The sequence below is a fragment of the Eschrichtius robustus genome, chromosome 5 (assembly GCF_028021215.1).
Source record: "Eschrichtius robustus isolate mEscRob2 chromosome 5, mEscRob2.pri, whole genome shotgun sequence".
Classification (NCBI taxonomy): Eukaryota; Metazoa; Chordata; class Mammalia; order Artiodactyla; family Eschrichtiidae; genus Eschrichtius; species Eschrichtius robustus.
This window is the reverse complement of record NC_090828.1, coordinates 10,219,533-10,242,564: the sequence shown is the minus strand read 5'-3', so window position 1 is coordinate 10,242,564 and position 23,032 is coordinate 10,219,533. Positions and strand designations below refer to the sequence as shown.

Here is a 23,032-nt window from a genome sequence, read left to right as displayed (position 1 = left end):
CAAATTCTATGAAACATTTAGAGAAGAGCTAACACCTATCCTTCTCAAACTCTTCCAAAATATAACAGACAGAGGAACACTCCCAAACTCATTCTACGAGACCACCATCACCCTGATAACAAAACCAGACAAAGATGTCACACAAAAAGAAAACTACAGACCAATAACACTGATGAACATAGATGGAAAAATCCTCAACAAAATACTAGCAAACAGAACCCAACAGCACATGAAAAGGATCATACACCATGATCAAGTGGGGTTTATCCCAGGAATGCAAGGATTCTTCAATATATGCAAATCAATCAATGTGATAAACCATGTTAAAAAACTGAAGGCTAAAAGCCATATGATAATCTCAATACATGCAGAAAAAGCTTTCAACAAAATTCAACACCCATTTATCATAAAAACTCTCCAGAAAGTAGGCATAAAGGGAACTTACCTCAACGTAATAAAGGCCATATATGCCAAACCACAGCCAACATCGTTCTCAATGGTGAAAAATTGAAACCATTTCCACTAAAATCAGGAACAAGACAAGGGTGCCCACTCTCACCACTATTATTCAACATAGTTTTGGAAGTTTTAGCCACAGCAATCAGAGAAGAAAAAGAAATAAAAGGAATCCAAATTGGAAAAGAAGAAGTAAAGCTGTCACTGGTTGCAGATGACATGATACTATACATAGAGAATCCTAAACATGCTACCAGAAAACTACTAGAGCTAATCAATAAATTTGGTAAAGTAGCAGGGTACAAAATTAATGCACAGAAATCTCCTGCATTCCTATACATTAATGATGAAAAATCTGAAAGAGAAATTAAGGAAATATTCCTAACAAAAAAATAAAATACCTAGGAATAAACCTACCTAAGGAGACAAAAGACCTGTATGCAGAAAACAATAAGACACTGATGAAAGAAATTAAAGATGATACAAACAGATGGAGAGACATACCATGTTCTTGGATTGGAAGAATCAACAATGTGAAAATAACTATACTACCCAAAGCAATCTACAGGTTCAATGCAATCCTTGTCAAACTACCAATGGCATTTTTCTAAGAATTAGAACAAAAGATGTCACAATATGTTTGGAACTACAAAAGACCCCGGATAGTCAAAGCAATCTTGAGAAAGAAAAACGGAGCTGGAGGAATCAGGCTCCCTGACTTCAGACTATACTACAAAGCTACAGTAATCAAGACAGTATGGTACTGACACAAAAACAGAAATATAGATCAATGGAACAGGATAGAAAGCCCAGAGATAAACCCATGCACATATGGTCACCTTATATTTGATGAAGGAGGCAAGAATATACAGTTGAGAAAAGACAGCCTTTTCAATAAGTGGTGCTAGGAAAACTGGACAGCTACATGTAAAAGAATGAAATTAGAACACTCCCTAACACCATACACAAAAATAAACTCAAAATGGATTGAAGACCTAAATGTAAGGCCAGACACTATAAAACTCTCAGAGGAAAACACAGGAAGAACAGTCTTTGACATAAATCACAGCAAGATCTTTTTTGACCCACCTCCTAGAAAAATGGAAATAAAAACAAAAATATACAAATGGGACCAAATGAAACTTAAATGCTTTTGCACAGCAAAGAAAACCATAAACAAGACGAAAAGACAACCCTCAGAATGGGAGAATATATTTGCAAATGAAGCAACTGACAAAGGATTAATCTCCAAAATATACAAGCAGCTCATGCAGCTCAATATCTAAAACACAAACAGCTCAATCCAAAAATGGGCAGAAGATCTAAATAGACATTTCTCCAAAGAAGATATACAGATGGCCAACAAACATATGAAAGGATGCTCAACATCACTAATCATTAGAGAAATGCAAATCAAAACTACAATGCAGTATCACCTCACACCAGTCAGAATGGCCATCATCAAAAAATCTACAAACAATAAATGCTGGAGAGGATGTGGAGAAAAGGGAACCCTCTTGCACTGTTGGTGGGAATGTAAATTGATACAGCCACTATGGAGTACAGTATGGAGGTTCCTTGAAAAACTAAAAATAAAACTACCATATGACCCAGCAATCCCACTACTGGACATATACCCTGAGAAAACCATAATTCAAAAAGAGTCATGTACCACAATGTTCACTGCAGCACTATTTACAATAGCCAGAACATGGAAGCAACCTAAGTGTCCATCAACAGATGAATGGATAAAGAAGATGTGGCACATATATACAATGGAATATTACTCAGCCATAAAAAGAAATGAAATGGAGTTATTTGTAGTGAGGTGGATGGACCTAGGTACTGTCATACAGAGTGAATTAAGTCAGAAAGAGAAAAACAAATACCGTATGCAAACACATATATATATGGAATCTAAAAAAAATAATGGTTCTGGAATAAAGACGCAGACGTAGAGAAAGAATTTGAGTACATGGGGAGAGGAAAGGGTAAGCTGGGATGAAGTGGGAGAGTGGCATGGACATATATACACTACCAAATGTAAAATAGATAGCTAGTGGGAAGCAGCTGCATCCTATGGGGAGATCAGTTTGGTGCTTTGTGACCACCTAGAGGGGTGGGATAGGGAGGGTGGGAGGGAGATGCAAGAGGGAGGGGATGTGGATATATATGTATACATATAGCTGATTCACTTTTTTATACAGCAGAAACTAACACAACATTGTAAAGCAATTATACTCCAATAAAGATGTTAAAAAAAAAAAGAAAATATGGCGAGATTACTATTTCATTCACACATACCAAACTTATGTCTTTATGTGAACCCCAAAATGATGAAGAGTGCTATATCATCAAGAAAAATAAAGCAGGGTATGGATTCAGACTACCGTCACTCAATGAGCTTATTCTGTTAGTCGTTTGATATTTTCATTCCTAAAAAAGTTATCACTTTGAACAAGAGCCTTAAGGGTATATACATCCTTTTGTGTGTCCCACCAGGAGGTTCCCTGATGGCCGCGTGCCTCATACCTTGCAGCCACCGTGAGTCCTGGTCTTCATCAGGGGCGTGGTGGTGCACAGCTCAATGGCCTCAGGCTCATGGAAAATAACTGCTGGCAGAGGTTCCTTTTTCAGTGTGAGGACATTCAACTTAGACTTCAGCATGGTCTGAAAGTGCTGGAAAGCAGAAAAAAAAAATAAGTCAAACAGAGTTAAATCATTTGGAATTATACAGGGTGCAACTGTACAGCAAACCCAGTAGCAAAATCTTTGTTTTATGAATTCTGTTTTACTAGAGCAGGCCAAAAGGTATCGAATGAAATAGAAGGAAAAAACTGTCAGGATACCACCAAAATGAAACTGTGAGAGACAGCCATGAAAACATGGGGCAGTGGTGGAGTCACCAGGACCTTGCTCTGAGAGGTTCTTCCAAAGTGATACGAACAGATGAGATTCTAGACATGTAATCCATGCTGAATTCAGCAAAATAAGTGAAGATGTTGGGAAGGGGACGTTACAGGAGATACTTTGGGGAAACTCTAGAGGTAATGAGAAAGGAGAAGAGCTGAGGAAAAACACACACACACAGGACTTCTGTTTTCTGCCTTCTCTACTTCTGCCATGCATTGGCTGTAGAAGTTTAGAAAATTCGCTGTTTCTCAATGGACCATTTTAACTGCTGCCCCAGGCCAGGACTCTAAGTAAATATTCATTCTATATGCAACTCCTGTTGGCACTAGTTTTGAAATATGCCCAGAATCCAACCATGTTTAATCACCACTATCTATCTATATACCCAATCCAGGCACCATCATTGTTTGCTCTATTATAGCAGCTTCCAAACTAGTCCTGCCATTTCCAACCTTGCCACACAGCAGCCAAAGGGAATCTTTCTAAAATCCCACCATGGCTGTCACCCTCCTGCCAAAAGTCTCCCAAGTCTTCCCCTCTTCTCACTGAAAAATTCTAAGTCCTTACTTTGGCCTTCAAACCCATGCATGATTCAGGGACCCAAAGTGGCTCTAACCTCATTTTCCATCCATTACCCTCCCATTTACTTGGGTCCAGTAAATGATGAATGATAAATTCATGTCAATAATCTAAAATTTAAAAAATTTTTTTAACTTAGAAAAGGATTAAACAGCAAATTTAAAAAAAAAAAAAAAAAAAGGAAGAAAAACCACCATGATTCCAGAGAGAGATTCATGGAAGAAAAGAAAAAGCTTTATTGTCAGTACTTTTAATGGCACTTTTTTCTACTTTTTGAATGGAGGACATTGATTTTCATTTTGTACTGGGCCCTACAAATTATGTAGCTAAGTTTGGTACACATAAATACTCATTACTGTCTAGTCCCTTCCCCTGCTTTATTATTCTTATCACTACTTATCACCACTATGAAGTGTATTTTATTGTCTTTCACTGTCCACTAGAATATAAGTGCCATATAAACAGAAGCTGTTTGAATCAATGACGTCTCCCAAGTACCTAAAACATCACCTGAGACCTCACAGATGTCCAACGAGTATTTGTGGAAGGTAATGCAGGTAATAAAGTGAAAGAAAAATACACAGCACAAATGTAAAAATAATGATCTGTAAACCAGGGTTCATAAAGTATACCTGCTCACTACTTCATCCAACTTGATCTTCTGGACCTGCTATGGTTTGTGAAACAAACACAGTACTGAAAGAAGTGAATGATGACATATATACACAAGTACATTCACCTAAATATAAATCACCAAAAACAGTTCCCATACAATTCAATATGAAGGCAGTAGAGGTTTTGAAATCTGTATCAGGACAAGGCCTGCATTTCACAAGTCCACACAGAATCTACTAGAACTCCAAATGACCACTTTGATGATCAGTTTTACATGTTAACTTGGCTAGGCTACCATGCTCAGATATTCAATCAAATACTAATCTAGGTACTGCCATGAAGGTACTTTGTGAATGTGGTTAAAGTCCATAATCAGTTGAATGGAAGTAAGGGAGATTATTTTAGATAATCTGGGTGGGCCTGATTAAATCAATTTAAAGGCCTTAACAGGTGAGCTGAGGCTTCCCTGAAGAAGAAATTCCACCTGTGAATAGCTATTTCAGTCTATGTCAGAGTTCCAGCCCACCCTTCCTGACAGCCTGCCCTAAGGATTTCAAACTTGCCTAGCCAGCCCCTACAATCACATAAACCAACTCCTTGAATAAACCTCTTAATATGTATCTCCTAGTACTTCTGTCTTTCTGACTTAACCCTAACTGATAAAGCCACTTTTTAGAATACAAAGTTGCCAGCTCTGATATTTTTCAAATGAGAGAGAGACTTGCACTTAGGTCTCCCAAGGAGTAGTGATTTGCAGTTTTTTAAATGTAAGGAAATCTTCATATTAATTGCATAAATGCAAGTCTTCATGTTAATCTGGAAGTTTCTGTCTTTGCTCTTAATTGATTCCAGTCCAAGAGGGTGCAGGTTTAGGGTTGCAAAGTGGTCTGGGAACAGCAACAGAGATCACTGGGAGGGACAGCTGAAGTTGGTTTGCCTCTGTGAGCAACTATCTGGAGCTATGGGATGAAGATGATAAAGGGAGAGGGGCTCAGAAGACAAAGTAATAAGCAAGTGGGGACACTCTCCCTCGGCTGCCATTTTGCTGGCGCTCTACGAGAGGTACATGAAATTGAAGCTCAACTCAGCCTGACTCGTGCCACACAGGAAGGTCCCGAAGATGGCACTATAAGTGGCCCTGTCCTCATGCGGGTTGGACAATCAAACTGCCCAGAAGTTCTGAGACTGTCTTCCTGTCCCCATTGTAATTCCTGTCAGAACCAAATGGTTCAATTACTAGGCACACAGAGAGACTGGAAGTTACAGATGGGCACATATAAGGCCCCCTTGCCTGGGAGCTAAGTAAAAGAAATAAGCTTTTTTCTTTAACTCTAAATTAGGGATAGGAAAATAAGGGAGTTCAAATTCCAACTTCAACACAATGTGTTGTGTAACCTCAACTACATAATTCTTCAGAGTTTGGGCATCTCCAGCCAGGTAGACAGCTGCCCTGTAATCACTCACCAATCCAACCATCCACCTTTACTCAACACCCCCACTCAGCCAGCACTGTGAGAGGCACAGCTGGAACAGAAATAAAATGTGAACCTCTGCTTGAAAGATTTCTCACAATCAGTAGAGACTGTTCAATCAAATGACAACTACAATTCTACATGAGAAGTTCCTTAGAAGAGCTAAAGAAAAAGGCTAAGACAATATTTGAAAGTGAAATAGAGAAAATGTTTTTTTTTTAATGTCTTTAAAACATTAAAGAAAAAAAGTGTTTTTTTCTTTAATGGCATTGTCTTTTTTGTCCACTGTGAAAGGATGAAAGTAAAGAGGGAAATAAAATGTAGGTTATGTGATGAATCATTGAGTCTACAACAATACACACTTTTACAGAAAATTAACATTTTTATGTAACTCTGAGTCTGTCTTGTAAACCTTCAGTGGTCGAAGTGTAATAGCTAAAGCTGCTTCTGATAAGAACACTCTTCTGCCCCTTCCTTAGGGAAACTTCTCCACTACCATATGCTGCTTTGTGAAATGGGGCTGTCATTCATAATTCCCCACCCGCTAACATTGGGAAAGAATACGGGACACAGGCTGACCATCTGAGTACCCCCAGGTACCTGGCCAAAGGAATTGGTTCAGATGAAACTCAAGATTGGCTGAACAGAATCACCTGGGAGGTTGATATGTAGGTTTGCTAAATGGGGGTAAAGAGTTCAGAGCTGCTGCTGACCTTCTCTCCCGCCAAGGTCCGTCTGTGAATGATAATACCACACAGAGACAACAGGAGAGCTTAGAAATGGAAAGTCACAGACGACAAAGCTGAGCCCCTGGATCCAGCTGCATCTGACTCAGATCTATCCACAGACTTACTGACAGAATGAACCAATACAGTGCCTTTTATGCTTAAGTGAGCTTGAGTTGGATGATCCTCAAAATTCAGTCTCACCAATGCAAAATTACTTTTTAATAAAAAATCATCTGTAAAAATAAAACGGAGACAAAAATTTTAAAAGGAGCTCATAAATGTTAATCTGCATAAATGAATAGCAACATTATCTTTAAAAAAAAATAGTGAATCTTGCACTTAGTTATTTGAATAGGCTGAGCCTTAATGACCAAGCACCAAATAATAATCCAAAGAAAGTATTATAGTTCCTAGGTTATTAATATTTAAGACAAAGCTCTCTGAGCTACTGCCAAAATAAGATGAATCCCAAGTCTCAAGAGACAGTCGAATACTATACCTGCGATAATACCCAATTCTTGCTGAGTAGCCAAGACCCATTTGCTATAACCAACTCTGTCAGAACTGCATGGCCTTATACTTCCTGGGCCTCAGTTTTCTCATCTGTCAACTTTAAAATGCTTGTTATGACCAGTCAAAAATAATATCACTTGTTCTTTGCATGGACATACAAGTGCAATAAAGATAATGCAACCTCAAATAACATAATCCAGTAGCATCATAAAAAGGCAACACAAGAGCAATCTAATAGAGTAGCTTGGAAAAGCTACAGTCCCCAAATGACGGATGTACAGGGTTCCATAAAGAAAATGTGTTATTCATTCTTAAAGAAGGGACGTGAATAGTGTTGTAGAAAATTAGGGCACTGCCTAGGACAAATTAAACAAAGCTCTGCTTTCTACATTTGGTGCTTTATGTGCGATCCTAAAATAGAGCCTCTAAATCAAGCCCCATTATGCAGATGGGGTAATCGCCATGCCCTGTATAATTTTACAGTTGGCGCTTCCTACTCCTATTCAGACATTAATCTCTGACAGTTTAGCAGGCAGGGATTTACATATTTTACCAATTCAAATCCAGTGTATCTCACCTTTGTATTGATTCTGTATCCAAAATACAAAACTTCTTTGGAAGGCAAATCCTGCCTCCTCTTTTTCTAAGATAACTGGAACACTGTCTTCACAGAAATTAGAGGGAAGGCATTAAAGGTTTTAATCCCTGGCTCATCTTTGCATTTTGAAGGCTGACTAAAATGGTCAGTTTTAACTTGCAAATTACTGATTCAGTAATGCCCTAATCAAGCTTCAGAAATATTGCAAATGTTCTCAAGAGAACCACAAGGAACAAGTGGGTGAATGGAATTAATGGAAAAAAACTCAGTACCCCAAACAAATGTTAATTTGTACAAGTGTACAAAAATCAGTAGGGCTTTGACATTCTACGCATAATTATTTTATTACTTTAGGGTTCTGTAAGAATTAGTGGAACTCAGTTGTAGTTTCCTTACATTGTATACCACTTGTCTCTTAAAGAAACAAGTATATTCAGGTCCCACATATGAATAAAGAAACAGGTGTGATGACTTTTGTGTCCTTTAATAAATTAGATCTAATAATCTTTTGCTTATATTTAATGTATATTCTCAGATTTCTGCTTTTAAATATTTATTCTAGCACTTTTACCAAAAAAAAAACCATACAAATGAGAAAAATATTTTGTTAAATAAACAGCAAATGATTTGTTAGATGATTAGGAGTAATTACATGAGTGAATAAAAGAAAATTTTACTTAAATTCAACTTTCATTTAAACACATTTTAGTGCAAAGGTTTTGTTTGTTAGTTTTTGTCCTTTTTAAAAGTAAAGCAGGGTTGGATAATCTCCCCAAATCTAGTAGGCGTATACAAAATTGCACTATTTTATTTCAAGAATTAAATTTTTAATGCAATTTGTGTTGATCTGGTATTTCAAGAAAAGAAAGACATACACCAATTTGGCATGAAGCTTCTTGCTGCAAATTATCCTAGTAACTGCCATATTCAAAAAAGTTACAGCTTAAAGGCCTACATCCAGATATTCATAAATTTAAAAGTCTGTCTATATCTATTAAACTGATAGTTATTATTAAACTAACTGAAAATACTCATGTTCACCCACCCATATTTATTCATGCAGTTTTAATTATGGAAGAATTTCTTTTGAACATCACAGATTCTCTCAAGAGATTATGTGGGAGAAGCATAAAAATAACTCCACGCCCACAGAGTATGCAAAAAGCCCCCAAGGCTTGTGAAAGACTCACTCAGGGGAGTGTGTGTATGTGTGTTTGTGTGTGTGTATCTACTTATTTATTTTTTGTTACTGATCTGAAATACATACATATGCACATGCACACACAAAAAATACCTATGTGCTGTATCCCTAGCTTCAGTGGTTTCTGTAATTTTCTAAACTATTTTTGTATATGTTAACAGTTAAACAATTTATTGTTGAACACAGGTTGCAAGCTCACAGCCTGAAGGCATACTTAGCCTATAAATAAGTTTTATTTGATTCACAGACTGCTTTATGATCAAAATTTGAAGTATATTCAAAAACTGAGATACATATTAAAATTTGCATTTCTACTTCTCTTGAAAGATCAGAATATCTACAAAAGCAACTTGTATTCCCTCAGGGCAACAATGAGCTCCAGCTGGTTGTTGCAAACGCCCTTATTTACTTAGGCGTTTTCCTCTGCAAATCACCATGGTCCCTCCTTCCCCCAGTGCCAGATTTCCCTTCTATACTAAAGACCAGTGGGACTACCCTGGTGGCTCAATGGTTAAGAATCCGCCTGCCAATGCAGGGGACACGGGTTCAATCCCTGGTCCGGGAAGATCCCACATGCCGCAGAGCAACTAAGCCCGTGCGCCACAACGACTGAGCCTGCGCTCTAGAACCCACGAGCCACAACTATTGAAGCCCTCGAGCCCTAGAGCCTGCGCACTGCAACTACTGAGCCCATGCGCCGCAACTACCAAGCCCGCGTGCTGCCTGCATGCCTAGAGCCCATGCTCCACAACAAGAGAAGCCACCACGAGAAGCCTGCACACTGCAATGAAGAGTAGCCCCCACTCGCCACAACTAGAGATAGCCCACACGCAGCAACGAAGACCCAACGCCACCAAAAATAAAAAATAAATAAAGACCAGTGACTATTTATGCCTTAACAACTTCACTCCTATACTTGCTTGACCCTTACAGGCATTTGAATTTGCAGCCCCTGATGGAAAATGACAAATGCTAGGAGCATAGAAAAAAAATTCCACCCACTCATGAAAAAAATTCAAGTACAGCTGAATTAACTCATACCTATATTTAAATTATGAATATTCAACTAACAGAGTGTGAGTGAATGATAGAGAGAAGTAATAATAAAATGGGCCAATTGTCTGGTCATTCCACATACTAAGTATGGGATAGGAATAAGCATTTAGAAATCTGTTCTCTAAGTTATTCCCACATGCCCCTGGTGGTATGAGTGTCTTATTGCACTGAATTCAATGAAACTGCTAAAGATCAATATTTTTTACTTCATTTTCAATCCAGATGGAGTAACAGGAACCAAATAGATCCTGCCACCTAAAACAACCAAATAAACTAGAAAAAAAAAATATGAAGCAACAGTTTGTGAGACACTGGATATCAGGCAATGAAGGAGAGTGATCTCTGAAAGATGTGACACAAATGAGATAAGTTATACAATTGTCTGGCTTACTACCTTGAGCGAGTTTGCAGGCTGCCATGAAGGGAGGAGAAAAACAGGGCCCAGCAGAGTCCCTGAGCTAAGGTGACAGAGATGAAAGCCCAGGGAGACAAATAAAAGGAGATATCTGCACACAGAGAGAACTCTGGAAATCTGCAGAGTGTCCCCTTAAATATTCAGTTGTGTACTAATCAGAGTATACATGAAACGAAACTAACCAAAGGAAAAGAACCATTGGAAGGAACTAGAGATGAACGTGCTGGTGCTCACACAGAACCAGCAATATTGTCTGTTTCCACCAATGAATGGAAAAACTCATGAGTCATAGGGCGCTGGGTAGAGTACTCAATGTCTAGTCACAGTAGTAGGAAATAATTAGCACTAGACTAAACGCCACTCTGATTCCACCTGCAAATCTTTAAAAGATGATCCAAAATAATCAAAGTACTTCAGAGTAATTTACCTGAATTCCACAAAAATTGTTGAAAAATATTTGTAGGATTACAAAAATATCCAGCAACCAACAAGGTAAAATTCAAAATGTCTAACATCCAATCAAAAATCACCAGGCATGCAAAAAGGCAGGAAAATAGAACCCATAATAGAGACAAATCAATTAATAAAAACCAACCAAAAATGACACAGATGTAATAATGAGCAGGTAAAGACATTAAAACTGTATTTCATATATTCCAAAAGGTAAGTAGAGATACTGAAGATATAAAAAGATACAAATTTAACTTCTAAAGATAAAAACTATAATGGTAAAGGGGAAAAGCACAGTGGGTGCTACTAACAGATGCCATTACAGAAAAAAAAATTGGTGAACTTGGAGACATAACAATAGAAACTATTCAAAATGAAACAGAGAGAAAAGAAGAAAAAAAATGCATCAAGGAGCTAAGGGACAACTTCAAATATCCTGATATATGTATAATTGGAGTCCCAGAGGAGAAATAAGGAAAAACAAGAGAAAAAATGAGGAAACAGCTAGAAATTTTCTAAATTTGAGGAAATTATAAACCCACAAATACAAGAATCTCAATAAGCCCCAAGCAGAAAAAATAGAAGAAAATTACAGCACAGCACATCAAGAATTCTGAGTATAGAATGAAGGTAAAATAAAATTGAAACAATTCATTGCCAGTGGACCTTTTCTATGAGAAATGTTAAAGAAAGTCAGTTGGGCAAAAGAAAAGATGAAAATATAGATCTATAAAAGGGAATGAAGAGCAGAGAAGAGGGTAACTATATGGACTAATAAGTTTCTTTCTTATAATTTAAAATTCATTCAAAGATAATGAATAATTATCTATAATTTATAATAATTATCAGATAATTTTGACTATTCAAAATTACTAAAAATAATAACAATGTGGTATGGGATTTTACCAGATATAAAAGTAAGATGTATTGCCACACTAGTACAATGGTCAGAAAAGGTAAAAACGGAAGTATACTATTGTAAGGATCTAACAGTATACATGACGTGGTTTAATATCATTTGAAGGTAGGTTGTAATAAGTTAAAGGTGTATACTATAAACCATAAAGCAATGTCTAAAATAACAAACCAAAGAGTTATATATAAGTACAAAGAAGATAAAATGGAATAATAAAAAAAGAAGGCAGAAATAGAGGAAAAAGTTAACCAAAACAACGATAAGACAAATAGAAAACAAATAAGATAACAGATTTAAAATTAAATGTGTCAACAATTATATAAAATGTAAATGGCCTAAATATCCCAAATAAAAGAAAGATATAGTGAGATTAAATCAAAAACAAAACCCAACTCTACGCTGCCTATAAGAAATTCACTCTAAATATGAAGAAGCAAATAAATATGATAGACCACAAGGGTAAGTAGACAAAAAACACAAATACGGTTGGCAATTTCAATACTGCTCTCTCCAAAATTGATAGAATGAGTAGACAGAAAAGCTGTAAGGATATAGAAGATTTCAATAGCACCATCAATCAACCTAACATGACTGATAATTATAAACCACTTTACCAAAAGACAGAATTCAAGTGTACATAAAACATTTACCAAGACAGACAAAATGCTGAGCCACGAAAAAAGTAAATTTAGGATTCAAGCTATACAAAGTAATAACAGAAAAATACCTGTAAATTTTCCAAATATATGGAAACTAAATAGCACACTTCTAAATAACCCATGGATGAAAGAATAAATCAAGAGGTAAAATAGAAATTAGTTTGAACTGAATGAAAATGAAAACATAATACATCAAAAATTCTAGGATGCCACTAAAATGGTACTTAACGGAAATTTTATAGCATAAATGCTAGTATTAGAAATATTAGAAATAGATTAGAAATGTAGAAGAAAGTTCTCTATTCAATAAACTCAGCTTCAAACTTAAGAAAAAAAAAGGGAAAAATAAATGAAACCCAAAAGTGAGTAAAAGAAACCAAATAATAAAGACAAAGGAGAAATCAATGAAATATGACACAGAAAATCAATACAATCAACACAGTGGCCTATCTTCAAGTTCACTTATTTTTCCTTTGGTTGTGTCGAGTCTACTGATGAGTTCATTAAAGTCTGTCTTCATCTCTGTGATTCTGTTGTTGCTGTTTTTTGTTCTTGTTTTCTCTAGCAGTTTCATTTGATTCTTTCTTACAGTTTCTCTTTGCTGAAATTCCCCATATGTTCATGTATGCCCTCCACTTTTTTCTCTAGAGCCTTTGATATACTAATGACAGTTATTTTACACTCCATACTCAAGTCGCCACTGAGTCTGGTTTTACTAATAGCTTTGTCTCCTCACAATGGAGAAGACAAATTGTTTTTTCTCTTGATTTTTTGTACATCTTATATTTTTTACTGAATTCTAGACATCATTTCAGTAGAGTGTGTAGTAAATGCATTTATACTGGAAATGGACCACATTCCTTCTACAGCTTAGTGAGCATTAGTGCAGTGTGTCAAGTCAGTCTAGCCTGGAAATAGTCTGGGTTTGGGCTTTATTGCTGTAGTACAGACTTCAATTCCACCAGCGTTTCTTTGTCTTCAGGGTGGGGTCTGGTTTGCTGGGAAGAATGTCTCAATATTGCTGCTCCACCCTCAGCTTTCAGGCTCCTCTGTACACCTGAGCGAGAGAGTCTCTCTTGACACTTCTTCCCTGCCCCTAAAGGTTGACTGAAATTTCTTGACACTAGGTGCTTTCTAGGGCATGTCCTGTGTCCTTTAGTCTTGGAAATCATGCTCTCAATGATCTTGACTTTGCTGCAAGGGGCCTCTACTGTTCTGGATCCAGGCTGGTTTCCCACCTTTCCCCTAGATGTAGAGGATCTTTTCTTTTCCTCTCCACAGTTTACAATGGGTCTTCACCTTCAACCACCATTTCTTGACTCCTTCACCTATACCTTCACCTCAGGTAGGATTTGCCATCCTACCTTAGCTGTGAAATCTTATGCTTCTTAGGGATAAGACTGAGGTGAGGCTTTGTGCCTGATAACCACACATCAAGGGAACCTTGCTCTGGCCTCTAGCCTGCCTCTCAATCCCTCTCCTGAGCCCCAGTGGCGGTCAGTTTAGAGAAGCCTGCAAGACGGTGTGACTCCCCCATGGGTATACAGCCACCTTGGGTTCTATACTCTTGTGCTAGCCCATAACTGACCTTTAGAAAATTGTTAATAATTTTAGCTGAATTTTTCTTGCCTTCTTGTATCGCAGGCCATCTTCCTCCCATCCTCTTCCACACGTGAGCCATAACTCATGTATAGTCGCTTTTTGGAGGCCTTATTTTCTGTATATTGCAGGCTGGTTGGATGTACTATGACCCTGGCTCTTTGATGGATTCAAGAGAAGCTATGATTTTATAAACTAGCTGACTTTTTCTTGTTGGTAGGATGAAAGTGATGCATCCTAGGCAAAGGCATAAGTCAATTCATATTTTTAATCAGTTAAAAACTAAGTGCACTGAAGAATGCTTTGTGTTTGGGAGATACACATATAATGTTGTGAAGTGCATATTAGCATTATCTATCATTTCCAAAGGTCCTTTCCTCCAGACCCTATTTCTTTCCATCTCAGATATTTACGGTTTCACCAATGCTGACTACTATCTGATTGTGGTCAGTTTCCTATCTCCCTTCTCAGATACTTCTTCTTAGAGATATATTGGTCCTATCCTCCCTCATAAATAAATGTAGAAACATAAGCCATGAAACTCTGTGGGAGGAACTAGCCAGCAATACAGGCTACACCTTCCAGATGAACTAGACCAACTCCCTCATTTCAATGATGAAGAAAACAAAGCCCAGAGAAGTGAAGATTATGTAAGATTCCGAAGACTGTTTCTCACATTCCCCCAAGGGACTTCATTCAGGCCCTGAGTGTGGCCCCAGGGGCACCTAAACATTCCCATTTGAAATGCTTGGCTCTATGGTGTCAGTAAATACCTTGCTCCTCAGGACCTGGCAGATAAATTTTCTGAACACACAGACATTTATGTCTACACGCATTTGGTTTTATTTTCACTTCATTTTTGCTAGACAAAATTCCTCTATAGGACAATGTTTTGGTTGATGCAGGATTGAACACTATCTTGGCAGGTTGGAAGGAAACTTAAAATAATTTTGTGCCCAGGCTTCAAATGGTCAGGAAGGTGACATGCCAGAGCTTTGGCAAGACCAGAGTTTGCTTTGATCAGGGGTCAGTGGAGAGCGCTACGCTGCAGAGTCATCTACAGAGGACCGAGAATTCATTTGCTATACATGATACCTTTAGGAGAGTTTTTTAAAAAGAGCAAAAATTAATCCACATTGAGGGAGACAGCAACTTTAATATTTTGTTGACTGTCCTCTCAATTATGATCACATCTATAAAGGCTTTTCTGAAACTCCTCACCTCTCAGCCCAGGTAGAATTAACCTCTCTGTCTGCTTTATGCCTGAACCATACCTGTACAATAGTGAGTATGTGCATACCACCTATAACACCTGAATGTACCGTTTACAAGGTTGTCTTTTCTTTGTAACCCTCGTCCCTCACAAAGCACCTGACACAGAGCAGTCACGAAGTAAATATTTAATGAATAAACGAATGATTAAGTGAGTAAAGAAAAACAACATAATTGGGATTTAAAAACAAAGCCATCAAACTACACACACGCCCAAATCACCCTGTTCTCATCTTCCTTCACTTCCTTCCATTTCTTGACTCTACACCAGAGCTCACTACCATCAACTAGACTGTTGCGTTCTGAAAATCACCTTGGTAATGATCTCTGGTCCAAGTCCACAACCAGATAACAATCCAGCCTCACGTGTAGGAGGCTGACAGCTCTCGGCCAAAGGAACCATTACTAATGGCCATACTTGGTTCACAGAAATCACACAAATTCCCTTGGAAAGGGAGGGCTCCATGCCTGCAGCCCCTCAAGATCCAACATGTAGGAGATGTAGGCCATCTCTCAGGCCAGTCTCACCAAACTACAACAGCAGAAAAGGCTCATCTCCACCCAGTCCTGGCAGAGATGGCAAACCATTTCAATGAGGAAAACGACTCCCTCTTGAGTAAGAGCCAAAAGGTCCAAACATCTGAAGAGGGGTTTTCTGCTATTCTCCAAATGGTTTAAGAATGGAATTTCCGGGCTTCCCTGGTAGCACAGTGGTTAAGAATCGGCCTGCCAATGCAGGAGGCATGGGTTCGAGCCCTGGTCCAGGAAGATCCCACATGCCGCGGAGCAACTAAGCCCGTGTGCCACAACTACTGAGCCTGTGCTCTAGAGCCTGTGAGCCACAACTACTGAGCCCACGTACCACAACTACTGAAGCCCACTTGCCTAGAGCCCGTGCTCCACAACAAGAGAAGCCACCGCAATAAATCCGTGCACCACAAGAAGAGGAGCCCCGCTCACCTCAACTAGAGAAAGCCCATGCGCAGCAACGAAGACCCAACGCAGCCAAAAAAAACGAATAAATAAAATAAATTAATAAAAAAAAAAAAAGAATGGAATTTCCTTTCTTACTCCAGGGAACCCACAAGCAAATGTCAACTATGTTATCAACGCAGCATATGTAAGAAAACAAGGAAAGAGCAGGAGGAAGAGAGGGAGGGAGAGGACAATTACTTAGGAAAGTCTTGATCAAAAAAATAAAATAGGGGCTTCCCCAGTGGCACAGTGGTTGAGAATCTGCCTGCCAATGCAGGGGACACGGGTTCCGGCCCTGGTCTGGGAGGATCCCGCATGCCACGGAGTGGCTGGGCCCGTGAGCCACAATTGCTGGGCCTGCGCGTCTGGAGCCTGTGCTCCGCAACGGGGGGGGGGGGGGGGGGGGGCGCCGTGGTGGTGGGAGGCCCGCGCACCGCGGTGAGGAGTGGCCCCCACTTGCCGCAGCTGGAGAGAGTCCTCGCACAGGAGCGAAGAACCAACACAGCCATAAATAAAATAAATTTAAAAAAAAAATTCAAAAAAAAATAAAGTAAAATAAATAAAATAAAATAAAATAAAATAAAATAAAGGAAAAAAGAAAAGAAAGTGTACTACTTCCCTAGGGCTGGGTGAAAACTGGGTGACTCGAAACAACAGAAATGTATTGTCTAACAGTTCTGGAGTCAAGAAGCCCCAAATCAAGGTGTCAACAGGGCCATGGTCTCTTTGGCAGCTCGGGGGGAGAATCCTTCCCTCCTTCTTCTAGCTTCTGGAGTCTGCTGGGGAGCCCTGGCATCCCTTGGCTAGTAGATGCATCACTCCAGGCACATGGCTGTCTCCTCTGTGTGTCTTCACGTCACGTTCCCTCTGTGCATGTCTGTCTCTGAGTCCAAATTTCCCTTTTTTATAAGGACACCATAGTGGATTAGGTCCCATCCTAATGACCTCAGTTTAACTTGATGACCTCTGCAAAGACCCTATTTCTAAATAAGGTCACATTCTGAAGCAACAGGGATTAGGACTTCCACATGTCTTTTTTGAGGGAGGAGCACGTACAATGCAGCCCATAACAGAAAGAGAAGGTACTCACCATGTGGACTCTTCATGGTTTCAAGCTTATCTGGGCACAGATATTTCACTGGCCACTGCCAGTCAGTATTACTTGTTTTCACTGCACCTGAACCCAAGGTAATGCTAAATGCCTCAGGACCAGACAAAGAAAGTGGGCAAGACTTGCCCTGGGCTCGTCTGAGTTCAGTGGATCTGAATCTGAGTCTAAGCTGCACAGTCATGAAAATGCCAGTGGTTCAATAAGCAGCCCTGGCCCCCTGCAGAAGCAATTCTACCCTGTGGTTACTCTATCTTCTAAGAGTTGTTGAAGGCAAACTGCACCTGATACTTGTCAGCTTTCATTACCACCTTGTGCCCTACCTGCCCTGACCTTGCTGGAACTGGAACACAATAAAGAACACATCTCAAACCTGTGCTGGTTTATTCTGACACTTATTCATTAATCCTCTCATTTTTTAAATCAGAGACTCTGCTGGGTATACAGTGTTGAATAAGACAAGCATGCTTCCTGTATTCATGGAGCTGAACTTCAACCAGGGAGACTGACGTTGAGAAAGTAAGAGTTCCCCCATTCCAAATAAAAACCATTCGTCACCTTTCTTCCTATTATTCTAGTCACAAAGTGCTAAGAAAGCCTACAGCTGACACTCCTGGTACCCTGCCTTTAGCCCTAAGGCCTTCCCATGTCTGGCTGCCCTGTGACTTCACCATCAGTACCTGCTTCTCTCTGCCAGGGGCCTTTCCCAAAGCCACAGAAGCAAGTGCAGTGGATGAACATCGTTGGGAGTCCTCAGTCAGTGAATGACAGAGAGTCAGAGTATAAATACCCCAGCTCCCCATCCCTACAAGTGGTTTAACTCTGAGTTGGGGGTACTTTTTTGTTTCGGTTCGGTTTTAGGCTTGGTTTTTCACATTTCCGAGAACTTCCCGCAGGATTAAGCTTGATGACACAGCTCACTGCCTCCTCTCCTTCCCTGCCCCACCTCCCTGCTCCTCACCAATGTTTCCTGAACTTCCTGAACAAAAGGCTACTTGCACTTAAATCTCAGGGTCTATTTCTGGAAGAACCCAAACTATTATAAAACCTAATTTCCCTTTAATTCAGTTTTATTCAATTCACTAACTATTGATTACAGGCATTCTATTGGTACTTGATAATATTATGAAGTTCATAGTCAGATAAGGGAGAAAAAGCTGAAATACAACCAGTTTAAATACACTGCAGACATACAAATGAAATGTCTATAAGTATATAATAACTAAGTTTGCTGGAATTGGGTTAGGATAGGCTTTATGGAAGAAAGAACAACAGATCTGGACTGAAAGTAAAGCCGTGTCTCTCAAAGTTTCTTACATAATCAGCCACTTAAGGAGCCCTTGTCAGACTTTTTTTGTCTCTAATTGCCTCCCTCACCCCCCTGAAATTTTAATAGCATAGGTATATTGTGAATCTGTTTACATTCTGTGGCAGAGATATTCCCATTATAACATCTAAGTTTTTTCCCATTCCAAGAACCAATTTTTGCCACCATTGAAAATGCATGAAGTAAAAAGGAGGGGAGGATGATAGAGGTAAAGCAATACCTTGAGAAGTGCCAAAAGATATGAATGTGAATAGCTTACAGAGGCAGAGATAAGTAGTCCAATTTGGTCTGTGATAAATTAAAAATGGCTGCAAATTCTTTGACACCCCTCACCTCAAGAGGAAGGGTCTACGTCCTTCTGGTTCAACCTTTAAGAGACTGGCAGCTTCCAGCTATTGTCTCTTCAACAGTAGGTCTTGGAATCTAGCCACCATGCTATGAGGAAGCTCAAACAGCCCCAAGGAGAGAAACATGCAGACAGGAAACAGCACAACCCAGCTGTGCTCCTAGCCAACAACCAGCACCAACTTGCCGCCACGCAAACAAGCCATCTTGAAGTAGATCCTTTAGCCCTTGTTGAACTGCCTCAGCTGACCCCACAGAGCTCTGTCCAAACTGCAGATTTGTGACCAAAATAATTGGTCATTATTGATCTACACATCTAATTTTGGAAATGACATGTTATAGAGCAATACATAACTGGAACATGGTGCTTGTAACCACTACTCAAAGCTACCAAATCTCACAGCAAAGTCACTACACATTCACACACCACAATCTTAACCAGGCTTTATTCATTGCTTTTGACTGGGCTGCATACTGAGAAACTCAAGCAAATGCTGGGTAAACAAGTTGGGTAAACAAGCTTAAGTGACTGACTCATTAATATGGTTACAGGTCGTACTTTGCTTGTTAAATATATATTTTTTTCAATTTTAAGTAAGGCTGTTCTTGTTTATGAGTCAATTAGCTTGTCAGTAAAAACTATCACAAGTCTTTGTGAACAACATTTTTGTATTTCCAAAAACCAGGAAGATAATAAATATTTTCAAGTAATAAAGAAAATAAGCCACCAGCCCTGAAAGAGTAGTTCAAAACAAGACAGAATCAAGTGGAAAATATTTTCAATTACACACGGTGGGCAAACCTTTTCCACCTTCATCCTGGAGGACAACAGAATGAGGGATAAAGCAAAGGAGTAAATAAGTGATTCTAATACACTCTCACCCTCATGTTACCCTAATCCCTCTCTGAGGGCTCCTGGTCTTAAATTATCTTTTGATCTAAAACAAATAAGACCATTTCTTATCATTGCTTCCATTCACCACCTTCAATCAAATATTGACCTAAACATGGGCCACTCAATATTATGATTCAGAGTTATTTAAAAAGGTATTTTTGCAGGACTAACATGAATAATCATGGTATCACAACTGCATGATACAAATGACACACATTTCATTCATCTCCTCTCTCAGGAAACAGACCCAAGTGGACTTTCCAATTTTTTGCAACCAAAAGGAGCATTTGGGAAAGATTTTTTCTTCCATAAAATCTCCTGCTAATGCCAGCTGGACTTTTAAGGGGAGAGGGAAATTCTGCGATTGCCTAAGATGGCTTTTACTACCCCGTGCTCACTGCCTTCCATCATGCCCCTCAAGTACAACACAGCTCCCTGCACTTGTTCCAAAAAATAATATCTATCAAAGCTACAAATTCAAAGCAGGTGCATATTTAGCATATAATTTTAGAACAACTTTATATTTCCTTATAAAGTTGCGTTCAGCATGCTCGTAAAATCTGGATTTTTGCAGTTTCGTCCAAAGTTCCTACAACGTTTTTTTTCTTAAAGACAATTAGCAAATTAAATTAAAATCAAGAAGGATAAAAAAAACTTGACTCCCACCAGTGAACTGGCTTGGTAAACAACCTTAGGTCCACATCTAAGCATACATTAATTGGTTCCATTTGGCTCAGAGGTCCCCTCAGCTCAGAGTCACACACCCAGCAGACTCTGGCCTGGGGACATATGATTTTTAGTTCCTGGATTCAGCGCACATTCCCAATACAGCTTTTGCTATTTGTTGTTTCTATTAGGTAACCAGGTTCTCAAATTCAAAAGCCTACATTCTGGCAAGTTTCAAAAACTTTAGTTGACACTGATCACACTGATGATACTAACACAAGATCTTTTCCTATAGCATTCATTCTGCAGATAAGCCATGGCTGGCTTCAATAATTCTTGAATGATGTCTGCATCTACTATGTCATCTGTTAATGTTTTACTCAACCCTACCATGAAAAAGAGAAAGGAACTGTAGAAGCCCTAAATACCTAAATATTTCTTTTGTATGACAGACATTTTCACGTGCTTTTTTCCTAATCATGCAATTAGCAAAAGGAAGCAAAATAAACTACTGTGGGCCAGGAGGAATGCGCCAGTGGGTCAAGAATACATTTAAGAAGCTTCACTTCTTCCACGACAGTGAGGGTCACTTGAATTTAAATGTTGGTTCCACCTCTTACTAGATGCATGAACTTGGAAGTTCACATAACCTTCCAAGCTGCAGGCTGCTCATCTGTAGATGGGGACATTTATAGTGCTTACACTTCACTGGGCACAGGTCCTGACTCAGGGCAAGAGCTGGGAAGTTAGTCATAATTGCAATGCAAATCATTACATAATTAATGTCATTCATTACTAGGCTTATTTTCTTCTTTCCTTCCTCTGGGTTTGGTTTTCGCTTTTCTCATTTCTCATTTCTCATTTCTCAGTTCTTCATCATGTTACTTTCCTTTCCTTATTGCACTGATTTCAACATTTCTTCTTTTCATCTCTCTGAAACACCAAGTAACCTATTTGCATTAGTGACCTATTTATTGACGGGTGAATTCTGCAGATTGCTGGTTTTGCCCTCTGATAAAAAAAGGATTAACAAGAAAAGATGCTGATTGGACGGGTCAGGGAGAATGACTACCCAATTAAAGCCCTGACATCTTACATCATCATCATCATCGTCATCATCATCTTGCCTAACATCTACTGAACTGTATTTCAGGTGCTATTTGAGGCGTAATGACTCAGGAAATGCTTAAACCAACTTTGCAGAACTCACAACTGAGGAACAAAGAAGTTTGATAACTTAGCCCACGTGTACCCAAAAGTCAAAATGCCCAAAACTGGGCTACTTGTCTTCTCCAGGTCCCCTCCAGGAAACTTCTCCTCTCTCCACGGTACCTATCTCAGCCCCAGCATCAACAAAGAGGTCAAAGAAAGAGATTAGGACTGCATTTTACTTCTCTTTCTTTCTTAAACTACACATCCACTGAATCAGACTACCCAACCAGTTCTTTTTATCAAATCCCTCCACTAGTATGTTTTTATATTATCAGAAGCTAAGGGGAAAAGGAAGAACTTCCCCTACTTGAGGTGGTCCTGAGTTTATGTTGTGATTTCCCCCTCGGATTCTCTACCCTCAGGAGAATGACAATATCACAGCGGGGAAGGCCAGGCATGTGGCTGCTCATGACAGGCCATCTCCTGTGTCCTGTCCCTCCTGGAAGTCATTAGCTCTTGTCTAGCCTAAACCAGTGAGCTGTGATCTCAAAAGTCATCTTGATTAACAGTGGTATATAAAGGTTTTAGCATATTTGCTTCAATTCATTTTTTAAGAAAAAAATAAAGGTAATTCTTTTGTTGGTGATTATCCTATTTTCTCACAGTTAACTTTTATTGTTTACCCATCTTTTTCAGTTACTCAAATCCTCCTTGAAATCATGCCTTAAACTCCATGGTTCATTTTCTAGAAGTGGCCAGGATGAAAACATCCCATTCATTTTGCGTATATGTTTGTTCATTACACTCAAGTAAATGTATTTTATCACTTATAAAGACATTTTGAATTGCCCAAATGGAAATTAATTTTTACCACTTCGGTTTCAAATAGAGCCAAACTATGTGGTCGAGGCTATACATGCTCTAAAAATTCAGAGGAGGGAAGACTCTCTTATGGTCTGGAGGCATCAGAGAAAGATTCGAAAGAGAAGTGGACCCATCCCTGTACACTGGGCATGAGTGAGGAGAGGGAGGGACGGCAGGACATGTGCACTGACCACGCCAAGAGCCAAGCCAACTCAGGGTGAGGCTCAGTTAGACTTTACACAGACTAAGGCCCCAAGC

General features: G+C 39.1%; 1 protein-coding gene across 2 annotated transcripts in view; it reads right to left on the bottom strand.

Moving 5' to 3' along the window:
- PID1 (phosphotyrosine interaction domain containing 1) overlaps positions 1–23,032 on the bottom strand; it is a 240,415-nt gene that overhangs the window by 136,946 nt on the left and 80,437 nt on the right. For both annotated transcript variants that reach the window (XM_068544297.1, XM_068544298.1), the window contains exon 2: positions 2,989–3,135. In XM_068544297.1, the coding sequence (XP_068400398.1) occupies positions 2,989–3,135 (147 nt within the window). The remainder of the gene's footprint in view (positions 1–2,988; positions 3,136–23,032) is intronic.